Raw genomic sequence first — 12,977 nt, 5'->3', positions numbered from 1 at the left:
TGAGGGAGGCAAAGCAGCTCTATAGAGACAGAGTAGAGCACAAGTTGAGACAGAACAATATCAAAGAGGTGTGGAATGGGATGAAAATAATGACTGGCTATAAGAAGTCACACACTGCTGTGGAAGGAGACTCAACGTTTGCTAATGAACTTAACCTGTTCTTCAATAGATTTGACACCACCTCTGCTTCTTACTCTGATCCATTGTCCTCACACACCATCCCTCCTCCCTACACCACCTTAGCTGATTCCTTGGGGTCTCTTTACATCCCCCCACCCAACATCTCTGCCAATGCTGCCTCACCATTGCCCACTGATGCCATCTCCTCTATCAGCAGCCATACAACATTGAAGTATACCTCATCTCCAATAACTCCTCCCCTGCCCTCATCATCCGACTCCTCATCAACACAATACACAGGCCCAGCCTTTGCCACAGAACAGGTGAGGAAGGAACTAGCTAAACTAAAGGCCAACAAAGCAAAAGGACCAGATGAGATCAGTCCCAGAGTACTTAAGGTGTGTGCTGGACAGCTTGCAGAGGTTTTTCAGAAACTCTTCAACCTCTCTCTGAGGCTCAAAAAGGTGCCTAAGTTATGGAAAACTTCCTGTATTGTGTTACATTACCAAAAAGAACTCGTCCCAGTACCCTTAGTGACTTCAGACCAGTAGCGCTAACATCGCATGTCATGAAAGTGTTTGAGAGACTGGTCCTGCAACATCTGAGGTCCCAAGTGTCTGAATTTCTGGACCCCCTGCAGTTTGCATATCAAGAACACATTGGAGTGGAAGATGCCATCGTCTTCTTAATGCACAGAGCATACTCCCATCTGGAGAGGCAGGGCAACACTGTGAGAGTCATGTTTTTTGACTTTGCTTTCAACACTATTCAGCCCCACCTGCTAAGTGCAAAGATGCAGGATTTGGAAGTTCCCGCAGATATAGTGGAGTGGATCAAAGACTACCTCACTGGGCGGCCACAGTTTTTTCGCTTAGATGGCTGCATATCTGATGTGGTGATGAGCAGCACCGGTGCACCCCAAAGAACTGTACTAGCACCATTCCTGTTTAAACTCTACACCTCAGACTTCTGCTACAACTCAGGAACCTGTCACCTCCAAAAGTTCTCTGATGACTCTTGGATGCATCAACAATAATAACGATGAGGAATACAGACATTTGATAAAAAGCGTTGTCTAAAGCTCAATATCAAGAAAACCAGAGAACTGGTGATGGACTTTAGGAGGAACAGGAAGACCCCAGTCCCTGTCTCCATCCTTGGAGATGAAGTAGAGATTGTGGACTCCTCCTTGGAGTCCACATTAACAACAAACTGGACTGGTCAAACAATACAGATGCACTCTTCAAGAAAGGACAGAGCAGACTGTTCTTCCTCAGGAGACTGTTCTTTTGGTGTGTGCAACACGCTACTGAAGACGTTCTATCAGTCTGTAGTAGCGAGTGCACTGTTCTTTGCAGTTGTGTGCTGGGGAGGTGGCATTAAGGCTGGTGAGGCCAACAGACTAAATAAGTTGATCAGGAAGGCAAAATCTGTTGTTGGACTGGAACTGGACAGTCTGGAGGCTGTGGCAGAGAGGAGGATGGTGGACAAAATAAACTCCATACTGGACAATTCTGCCCACCCACTTCATGAGGAACTGTGGCGAATGGGAAGTTCATTCAGCCACAGACTAATTCCCCCTAAAGCCAAGACTGAAAGATTCAGGAAGTCTTTTGTGTCCACAGCCGTAAGACTCCATAATTCCTCAATATAAACAATAACGCACGTACACACACACACACACATATGCATGTACGTGCACGCACGCACACACACAAACCCCCCCAAATAAATAGTTAATTACTTTATTAATTACTTTATGAATAGTTTTATTAAATTTAATAACTGCTGTAACAACTGAATTTCCCCTTGGGGATTAATAAAGTTCTTCTTCTTCTTCTTCTTCTTCTTCTTCTTCCTCTTCCTCTTCCTCTTCCTCCTCTTCCTCTTCCTCCTCTTCCTCTTCCTCCTCTTCCTCCTCTTCCTCTTCCTCTTCCTCCTCCTCCTTCTCCTTCTTCTCCTCCTCCTCCTGTCCTTTCTCACTCGCATTAAATCATAGTGAATTTCCCAAAACAAACATTTCAGTAGAGGTGTGTGTGTACCAGGGGAAGTGTGCATTACCATTCAGATGGTTTTCCACCTGAAAGTAATTTTTTTTTTTAATGACCACATTTAAATACAAATGAAAACCTCCAGCCTCATTTTGTTTCTGTATCTTAAATATATACATTATAATATTCAACCACTACGTGTTTAATCAAGCATAATCTAAAAAAAAAAATTGAGCAATTTTTCTGATATATACAGCATTAGCATTGTCAGTATGACTGTAACAGGAAGTTGGGTGCTGTATAATCATACATTCATTCACTTATTGTCTCTTTTCATTGTGTGTTAATTCCGTCAGGTGACAGTTCAAACAGAAGAGGTGATCTGCTGTCGTATCCAGCAGAGGAACATGGCCACCACTGTTGAGAAGCTCCAGCTCTGTCTACCAGGTACTACTCCTGACTCTGTGTTAAAAGATGGTGTTGGAGTTAGTCACTTGAGTGACTAACATGTAGAGTGAGTAGTTTTCTGCTTAACCATTAATGTCTTTAAATGGGGGTCATAGTTAGAGCTTGGATAATTTTTTTGAATATTAGGTTTTTGTACTTTCTTGCTTAGCATTTGTAGCTTTCAGTGTGCTATGAGAATAGATAAAAGTTCTCTGTTTCTAAATTATTATTTAGGAGAAAAACTTAAAATTGCTTGAATTAACAAAGACTTATACTGTTTCCCATCATTTCTTACTTTGCAGTACTAGAAATGTACATCAAACTAAAGGAGCAGCTGGAATCTAAAAGGTATCCCTCTCACAAAGCATTGTATCATAATGTGACCCATGTGTAATTGCAACATTAAAAGCAACTTTCAGGAATTTGGAAATCCTGAAGGTGTGTGTGTTTATTTGTTGGAGAACGCTGTTTCCTTGGTAAGCAAATTCACTTGTTGCTAACATGCTGTGTGTTTCTGTACAGCGTATTTACAGAGTAGCACTACTCCAACACACCTAAAAACTATCTAGATTCTCTGTACAACTTGAATCCTAAAATCGTTACTTATTCCTGCACTAGTCAAGTACCGTTCTTTGACTTGTCCAGCACCTCTTGCTATTTCCAGACTTAACTTGTTACTTCTGGCTCACTAGCCTACCAGTTAGCTCAGCTAGATGCTAGCATTGCCTCTCCCTCTATTTCTCCCTCTACCTCTCCTCTCCTGCTCGGTGTGTCACATGTTTAGTTATTTCTCTGCCTCCTGTAGTGATAATGATACCTGTAAAAGGGTATGGTTCTGGTCGCTTTGGAGGTGAGGATCACTGAATTGGAAGCTCTGCACCTTGGACCAAAACCTAGCTAGCCAAGCCCCATTAGTGGGTGTGGAGCCAACAAGCTCAGGGCCTGTTAGCTGTCCAGCAGCAGCTCTGGAGCTGCCTGGAGAATTAGTCTGGGTACCTGTCCGATGGAAACATACTGCTAAGCAGAAGCCCCATGGCTCATCACCTGCTTGTTCACGTTTCTAACCGATTTTCCCCACTCAGCGACACACCCGCTGAGAAACTGACTCTGGTAATTGGCAGCTCCAGTGACCAGAGTCAAATGTTTCCTGGGGCCAGAGCAGGTGACCCTGAATCCTATTTGAAGCTGCTGGCTAAGGCTAATCAGAAATATGGTAAGATTGTTATTCACATTGGCGGCGATGACACCTGATTACGCAAATCAGAAGTCACTAATATGAATGCTGAGTCTGTGTGTAACTTAGCCAAAACAGTGTCGTCGTTCCGTCGCTGCCTGTCTAGGTGGTGAACAGCAAACAATGTGGCTTTCATAGGCAATTGGGAAGCTTTCTGGGGAAAATCTGGCCGAGTTTATTAGCCAACCTAAAGTTTGACAATCCGGACCAGGACTCAGAGACTTAATGTTAAACACCTCTCTGCATTTATATTGGAGCTGTCACTCCCCCCAAACCCAATAGAGAGATGCTCCTCGACCATCTTTTTTTTTTGTTTTTTTTCTTTCAGCTTACTCCCATTTGTGGTCGCCACAGCAAATCAATTGATCCGCATTGTTGATTTGGCACAAGTTTTACGCCAGATGCCTTTCCTGACGCAACCTCAGTGTCTGAGGATAGCAGCCCCTGGTCTTCCAAGGTGGTTTCCCATCTAAGTACTAACCAGGCACGACCCTGCTTAGCTTCTGAAATCAGATGCTATTGGACACTCGCACTCCAGTGTGGCTGCATGCGCCTCGACCATCTAAATTATATAAATCAGAAGTTAACAAGAGTTATTAATAAAAACCTAATAAAAATTAAGACCTCTTACTGAACAGAAAAACAGAACAGTCAAATGTGAATATCATCAGGTCTCTTTCATCTACAGGGCTCGCAAAATCGCTAGCTCGACGTCCCGGGGCTATTGTGTCTTCCAGTCGGGCTACCAAAATCTTTCTCAGCCCTGCCCGTCGGGCTATCATATGGGGAGGAAAAATATATTTCAATGCTTCTGCATTCTTTCTTAAATATAGTTGGGTAATTACTTAATTTTCGGGCATTGGGGAGCCACTGTCAATATGTGAAGTATTGAAATTACGTTTGAATTGGCGCTTGTTTTTTTTTTTTTTTTCTTTTACTTTCATTTTGCGATCACGCGAACTGCAGTACTGATTGGTCAGTGACGGAATAGTTGCGCACCAATTCCTCTGACATCGCCCTGTTAGCTATTAGCCTATCCTCAAGTAACAAGTGAAAACTCCCGCCGCAAGCTTAAACGTGTGATAGAGGTTGATTGCGCAGTGTAGAGAATTTCAAAAATCGATGACCGTTATGTGTGTGTAAAAATAAGCGGCACATGGATTTGTATTTTAGTTCTGCTGAGCCAAATAAGACAGGTCAGGGTGAAGAAGTGACAGCCAAAGAAAAGCTGACTACCACAAAGCAGGAAAACCTCTGAAAAATCAGACTATGAGGCAAAAAGAAAGCCAGGTTTTTGGTTTCATGGACTTTCACTTCGAAACAAATATTTAAGTTGATTATTGTAATTTGACTAATTTATACAGTTGTTGCAATTTGTGTTTTAACACATTTTAGATTGACGTTTTGTTTCCTTTACATTATTATACATTAAAAATAATCTCTCTTTTAGTCGGGCTACTTAAATTTATTTTGGGCTACCAAAAACTGTAGAGTGTCTGCCCGAAGGGCTACCAGGGATTTTGAAATTTTGCGAGCCCTGATCTAAATCACTGTTAGTAAATGATTTGATAACTGATCACCAAATTGACTTACTCTGCCTGGATCAACCCCCTCCCCCCTATTTTTCATGAAGCACAGGCCGAAGTGGAGGAGTAGCTGCAATCTTCCTCTCAAACTTAGTATTAAACTCTCACCCTGTGAACAGTTACAACTCATTTGAGAGCCTCACTCTTAGCCTCTCACACCCAAACTTGAAAACTCAAAAGCCAGTTCTACTTGTGTTCATTGTGTACCATCCACCCGATTGTTACTCCGAGTTTTTAATGACTTCCTATCTGATCTAGTGTTTACTCCAGATAAAGTCATTATAGTGGTAAATTTTAACATTCATGTAGATCGTACACAAAAAATATAGTCTCAGCACTGCATTTAATTGGTTTCACTCAAAATGTTAATAAACCCTCCCACTGTTGTAATCACACTCTTGATCTTGTTCTGACATATGGCATCAAAATTGAACATTTAATAGATTTTCCCCATAATCCACTTTTGTCAGATCATTCTTTAATAACTTCTGACTTTAAAATAATTGATCATGCAGTGTTTGGAAGAAAATTCCACTACAGCAGATGTTCATTTGATAATGCTGTTGTAAAATTTTAGAACATGATTCCATCTTTATTTACATCTATGCCATGTGCTAACACAGTGGAGGGCAGCTCCCTCAATCCTACTCCCTACCAAGCTGATTATGTTGACAGTGCTGTAGCCTCACTGCGTGAAACGCTTGATACTGTGGCCCCTCTGAAAAAGAATCAGAGGAGATTAGCTCCAAGGTACAGTTCACATATTCGTACCTTAATGCAGGCATCACAAAGGCTGGAAAGGCAGTGGTGTTCCACAAATTTAAAAGAATTTTATTAAGAAGAGTAAGAAACAGGTGGACAGTACACAGTGACAAGTAGAATTGTTTTTTTGATTGTTTTTTGTGTGAGAGGCTAAGAGTGAGGCTCTCAAATGAGTTATAATTTTTCTGAGGATGTAAGTTTAAGTGGAAAGATTGTAAATACTCCTCCACCTTGGCCTGTGCTTCAAGGAACATGACAATTTTTTATAACAAAGGGAGGTTGATTCGTTTACACTGACATATTCATCCTGCTGCAGTTATCAAATCATTTACTAACCGAGATTCAGATGAAAGAGACATGACATTTAATAATCCACATCTTGACTGGACACCACCTAGACAGCCAGCAACGGACATTAGTCTGATTTGAGACTGGTGGCTCAAGATCGGTTAGAACGGGCAGGTGATGAGTCATGGGCTTCTGCTTAGACGTACGTTTCCATCGGACCGTCACTCAAGCTAATTCTGCGGCCGCTCCGGAACTAGCCTGGCTACTAACATTCCTGGGCTAGCGGTGCTAGTCCAACTCGTCCAACTCTTGAGCATAATGTTACTTTTTTATGATTACGCTGCTAATTATACAACCGATTAACACAACTAAATCTTAGTTCACATATCCATACCTTAAAGGAGGCATCATGAAGGCTGGAAAGGAAGTGACGTTCCACAAACTTAGAAGAATTTTATCTAGCCTGGAAAAACAATCTAATAACATGTAAAAATAAGATCTTTGTAAAGCCAGAGGTGCATACTATTCATCACTAAGAGAGGAAAATAAGAACAATCCCAGGTTTCTTTTCAGCACTGTAGCCAGGCTGACAAAAAGTCACAGCTCTGTTGAGCCCAGTGTTCCCTTAGCTCTCAGCTAAGGATTTGAGTGGCCTTGTAATGTATACCACTTTTCTACACTCAAGTGTACTCAAAGCGCTTTTACACTATTTGTCCATTCACCCACTCGCTCACACAAACAAACATTCATATTCACATTCATACACCAGTGGAACAGCCACTGGGGGCAACTTGGGGTTGTGGACTAGGGAAGCCAAGGATCGAACCACCAACCCTCTGGTTTACCTGCTCTGCCTCCTGAGCCACAGCTGCCCCCATTTAAAACTCAGAAAAACATAAAACCCTGCATGAACCATCAGCCAGATGTTTTTAAGGGCTCATCCTGGTTATTCAGGTCCCTGTTTAACTTGGTCCATTTCTTTATTTTTAATTTGCTAAATGTTTCCTTTATTATTTTATTTTTATCAGCTGTTCTAACATCCTGTTGCTTATTCACTTATTCACTTCAATATGAAGCTACTAAATATTTATCCACTCACTACAGTTTGTCCTTTGTAACTGAACATAAGTGACTCTACATTGATGACACTATAAAACTGTCAAAGTGAGACAGAAACACAGGACAGTAAAACAAATATTCAGTAAAAAACCCCAAAAAAACTCACTCTGTGACCACTTACACAGAAATGAGCTATTTGAAGATTTTCAATCCGGGATTTACAGCACATCATAGTTAGAGGATGTGTTGCGACAAACAGGTTGTTTAGTGAGCTGAAAAGTGTCCAAAAACGGTAAGAAAATACTTATCTTTAGTTTTTAATTTAGCCTTATACATTTCATTGGTTCAATATGAAGCTACTTTTGGAGAGCGATTGTGTCACGCGTCGGTGTGTAGTGCAGACCAGAGAACAAGATGAGGACCCAAGTGCAGACAAAAGGGCAAGCTTTTTTTCCAAGGCTCAGGCAGTGAAACCAAAATTCTCCGCTGCACGGCGGGCAAGCAGGCAAGGGCAGATACAAGACACTCACACACAGGTACGGTAAACTTAACTCAATGCAGCGCAGTGCAATGCAGTGCAATGATCCAGCGGGGAACAAAGGAAACCTGAGAACTTAAATACTAAACACAAGACACACGTGAAAGCAATCTACTAATGATAACAGAAACATAAAGCCACCTGGAACTAAACACAGAACAGAAACAGGAAACTAACCAAAATAAGACGCCAGGAAGGGCTCAAAACCGGAAACCAGGTTCAGATCCTGACAGATTGTCTGGTCTATATTGTTAGCGAGCTGTAGTTTAGGCTGTAGGCACGGGTACCAAAACATGCTAACAATCCCAGTGGCTAAATTATTATAGTCACACACAAACGGCTACAGCTAATGATGGCCGTTGAAAACCATTTGTTTCCAACACGTAATTACATTGTAGCGTATTAGAATTGACGCTGACTGTCGTGTGCAACAAATGTGAAAGTAGAAACGCGTGAAATTCAGATGAAAATTCTCGTTAAAACACACAGGATAACGTTCCTCAATAAATGTGTCTGTGCGTCCGACACACGCAACACGGCATGATGCTCCCACCAAAAAATACACTTTTATTGAGGAAAGTTAATGTGCACGTTATAGCCAGAAGTTTTGTCTGAACTGCACGCGTTTCTACTTTGACATGCAAATGACTTGTTGCACATATGATTTGTTTACAAATATTCTTAGACTATGGCCCTTTGAATTATAGCAGTGTCTGTCAACAAACATAAGGATCACGACAGGTACCCTGCAATAAATCAATCCTGTTTTTTTCCAAAACATATTAGGATTGTGATGTGCATGGAATAATGTAATTATAGAAAAAGTGAGTTTAAAATGACAGATCTTTTTGTTTTGTTTTTTTATAATTATAGTCTAATGGCTGAAAAGAAATTTAACCCAGTATGGCAGTATTTCACTCAGCCAACATCAGGGAAGGCCAAGTGCAATATCTGCCAGAAGATGCTGAGCATGGGAGCAGAAAAAGCAAGGACAAAAAATACTACAAACATAACAATAATACACTTTTTATTCCTGGGCACTTTTATACCATGAAGAGGGAAAATTAAAATCGGCCAAAAAAATCGGCATCATATATCGGCTATCGGCTGCCCTGATTTCTAAATATCGGCATCGGTATCGGTTAGAGAAAACCCATATCGGTCGACCACTAATCATAGTACAGAAACAGCACTGTTAAAAGTCACCAACGATCTTCTCTTAGCCTCAGATAATGGAATCATCTCTGTACATTTCCTCTTAGATTTTAATGCTGCATTTGACACTATTGACCGGCATCTTATTACAGAGAATGGAGCATGTGATTGGTATTAAAGGCAAAGTGCTGAAGTGGTTTTAGTCTTATTTATCAGACAGACTCCAATTTGTTCATGTCCATGATGAACCTTTCACACGCACAAAAGTTAGTTATGGATTTCCACAAGGTTCTGTTCTGGCTAACAATTTTTTTTCCATCAGATTTCATAGATAGAAACATAACAGTGGTAATTAATAGAGTGCTTCCTAATGACTTTGCCTAAGTGAAGCATGTATAAGGTGAGAATCCGTCCTAGCAGAGAAGCTTGTGGAACTCCATACCTAACTTTTGTGTGTGTAGAAGGTTCATCATGAACATGAACAAATCTGGTCACAGCCTGCTTATCAGCCTGGTGATGGAAGCACTGCACCTTGACCCAAGGCTGAAACCTTATGATGTGTGCAGACCATAAAAGACAGTATATTTATTCCTCAGATTTCAGAAGTTATTGAACGCTGTGTATGTGTAATTGATTTCTGGAAGGAGGTACAAGATCCCCTCAGTTGTTATAATCATATTATTTCAGTTAAACATAATAATTTTTAGTTTTATGGAAAATGAACCACCTGAGTGTTGCAACGCAATGATGGCTGGGTTTCACAGCTTTTTTCTAAGCATGTGTAGAAAATGGCACCGTTGCAATTTAAGTCAAATGAAATTTTATTTATTCACTTTGTTGTTACATTATTAAATAAACCAAACTAAAAACTAAGTAATTCAGTTGACAAACAACAGTCCTGTAATAAACCCTGCTTCATGAAAGTAATAATGTTCAATTCATTGTTTCAGCAAGGTGTTAATTTAATCATATGATCATTTTGTGAGATGTAGCTTGTGCTGATATTGAACTGTGCTGCATTTTTACAGAGAAGTGTTTCTGTTGTGCAGCAGGCTCACAGGGGTGGAAATAGCCTTATTCAATACGTTCGTATCAGAAATAATATATTTGCCTCAAGTGGCTTTACGTTCTGTACAGCATACTGTAACCTCTCTCCACTGACCCATTATTTGGTTAAGGAAAAATTCCCCAAAAAAACCCTTAATATGAAAAAAATTAAATGTATGAAACTGCGTCAAGAACAAATGAGGCAAGTTACAAATAATAAACATATATGAAGGACATTATCATTATCAAGATGGGCTTCCAGCACTTTTCACAATCAGATCAACTTTTATTTGTCATGAAGACCTGGAAAGACTACTCAAACACACCAGAGGGATAACCCAAGCACACTATTCATACATAAAGGAGGAAGGATCAAACATACATAAAAAAGTGAAATGGACAATATGATTATTGCGAGGTAGAGAAGAGGCTTGGATTCCACTAGAGGCAAAGATCATTATCTAAAGCAAGGCACCAACAGCCAGGAGGTAGAAAGGTGTCTAATGATAACCGTCAGATCAGTACAGAGAGCCTAAGTGAAAAGAGAGGATAAGGAGGAAGGACAAAGTGAGAGAGAGGCACACAGCTTTGATGCTCAAGTGCTTGAGGGAACAACGTGGAGATTACTATGTGTACTACATTTAATAGATTGACTGAGACTAAGACTTACCAGTCCATCTCCAACAGGTAACAGGTACAAGGACTATGCTGCTAATTGAACATTAAGGTTATTGCCAAAAGGAGATTATTCCAAAGAATGGGGAAACGATAGGAAAGGGATGGAATATGAGGTTTAAGGAGCTCAGACAGGTATAATTGGGTCTGCCTGTTAAGGATTTTGTATGTCGTTAGCAGCAGTTTAAAATGTGATAATGGAACCGGCTATCTGAACCCATTGAGCTCCCCTACCCTAACCCCCCCTCCCTTCCCCTCCTCTCTCTTCTCTCCTCCCACCTCATGTATATTCCACCATTGAATGTCACTAACCTTGTGCTCTCTCTCTCCCCTAGTTTGTGCTCTCTCCCTCTCTCTCTGTTCTCTCTGTACCTTCTGCAGGTGTCCCTGGTCCTGGAGCTGTTTATCGCTGATGTGCAGTTACTGGCCCCACCACCTTACAGTGTCTATTTGTTGTTTATTGTTGCTGTTCTTTTCTCTCTGCTCTATCCACTCACCCCAACCGGTCGAGGCAGATGGCCGCCCAAACTGAGCCCGGTTCTGCTGGAGGTTTTTTTCTTCCGTTAAAGGGAGTTTTTTCCTCTCCACTGTCGCCAAGTGCTTGCTCATAAGGGAATTGTTGGGTTTTTAGTTTTAGTTTTAGTTTTTGTAAAGTGCCTTGAGATGATTTGTATTGTGATTTGGCGCTATACAAATAAAATTGAATTGAATTGAATTGAATTGAATTCCTAATGGTTTCATTAAAGACTGTGCTTACCAACTGAAGCTATACCCTATGTCTCTGCAGATACTATGCTGCGTTGAAAACCATGGAGCAGCTGGAGACGGTCTACATCCCACGGTAGGGTTCTGCTTAAATTAATTCACTATTTAAATTATTTTGTGTAAATATGAATGTACAGCAAAAAGGGGTACCTGCTTTAGCATTGAAAACTTCTGATTTATTTTCTGTTCAGTTTTAGAGGTTGCTACTGATTTTTCTACATAAATATGTTCTAAGGAAAACAGGACAGAAAACGTTTATTTTTGATGTCTTGTTGTTGGTTATCATTAACCAATGGTTATTATTAACCATAGAACCAAAACAATGAGGCGTGACAACTTTTCTGTTGTACATCAGTGAACCTTTGTTGATGATCAGCGCAGCATTAATATTGATTTTGAGTGTTGTCTCAACACAAATGACATTTAAGCATGAAATAAATTTTATTTAAAACTCCCTCCACCATTATTACTGACTGCTGTATGTTTATTAATAACAGGGTGCTTTTGCCTACTTCTGCTGAAGGCAGTGCAAATCTGTTTGCTTCTCTGAAATCTGAGGTTATTACATATAAAAGCAAACAAAATTCACATTTCAACGTGTAAATATTTGCTGTTTTGGGCAGTATGTTGTAAAAATTGAAGGATTGGCTCTAAGGGCTGGGTCGGTCGGGCTGGGGTGCGAAGCGGGGCTGGGCTCGAGCCGCGGCTGGGGGAGCAGTCGCCCCGTCACTCTCCTCTTACTGCCTTTGGAAACAGGGTGCGCGGCCCGCCTTGCGGGACCCATGTCCATGGCACCTCGCACATCTGCGGGCTTAGATTCTTGCGGGGCGTTTGACACCGCATGGAAGGCGGATTGGTTGAGGAGGCTGAGTACAGCGATTGGCATCAGTGACTCTGGACATGTGCCGAGCCCTTTTCGGAGATCTCCCTACCTATGTGCCCTTGGCTAGGTTACCAGGGTCACAAAGGTTTGGCTGGGGTATCAGGGGCACGAAAGTTTTGTGTCTAGGTGGAATTCTGACTTAGAGGCGTTCAGTCACAATCCCACAGATGGTACCTTCGCACCATTGGCTCCTCAGCCAAGCACATACACCAAATGTCTGAACCTGCGGTTCCTGTTTCAGTGACCAGGAGAAAGAGTGAAAGGTTTATCTGCTCACAACAAATATACTGAAGTGCACACTTTATCAATGTAAACCAGACATGTAGTGATGTTGAATTTGTTTGGTTCCCTGGTGCTAGTATTGATGCCAGTAACTCACTCTTCTGGTTCTGTGTTACTAAATTATATTGTAAATAAACTGAGCAAA

The 12,977-nt window shown here is 41.1% G+C and overlaps 1 protein-coding gene across 8 annotated transcripts in view; it reads left to right on the top strand.

The window, feature by feature from the left end:
• exoc6 (exocyst complex component 6) overlaps positions 1 to 12,977 on the top strand; it is a 70,391-nt gene that overhangs the window by 20,772 nt on the left and 36,642 nt on the right. For all 8 annotated transcript variants that reach the window (XM_026316464.2, XM_026316466.2, XM_026316467.2 and 5 more), the window contains exons 4-6: positions 2,468 to 2,558; positions 2,861 to 2,906; positions 11,690 to 11,743. In XM_026316464.2, the coding sequence (XP_026172249.1) occupies positions 2,468 to 2,558; positions 2,861 to 2,906; positions 11,690 to 11,743 (191 nt within the window). The remainder of the gene's footprint in view (positions 1 to 2,467; positions 2,559 to 2,860; positions 2,907 to 11,689; positions 11,744 to 12,977) is intronic.

Source organism: Mastacembelus armatus, chromosome 19 (assembly GCF_900324485.2).
Source record: "Mastacembelus armatus chromosome 19, fMasArm1.2, whole genome shotgun sequence".
Classification (NCBI taxonomy): domain Eukaryota; kingdom Metazoa; phylum Chordata; class Actinopteri; order Synbranchiformes; family Mastacembelidae; genus Mastacembelus; species Mastacembelus armatus.
This window is presented reverse-complemented; position numbering and strand designations above follow the sequence as displayed.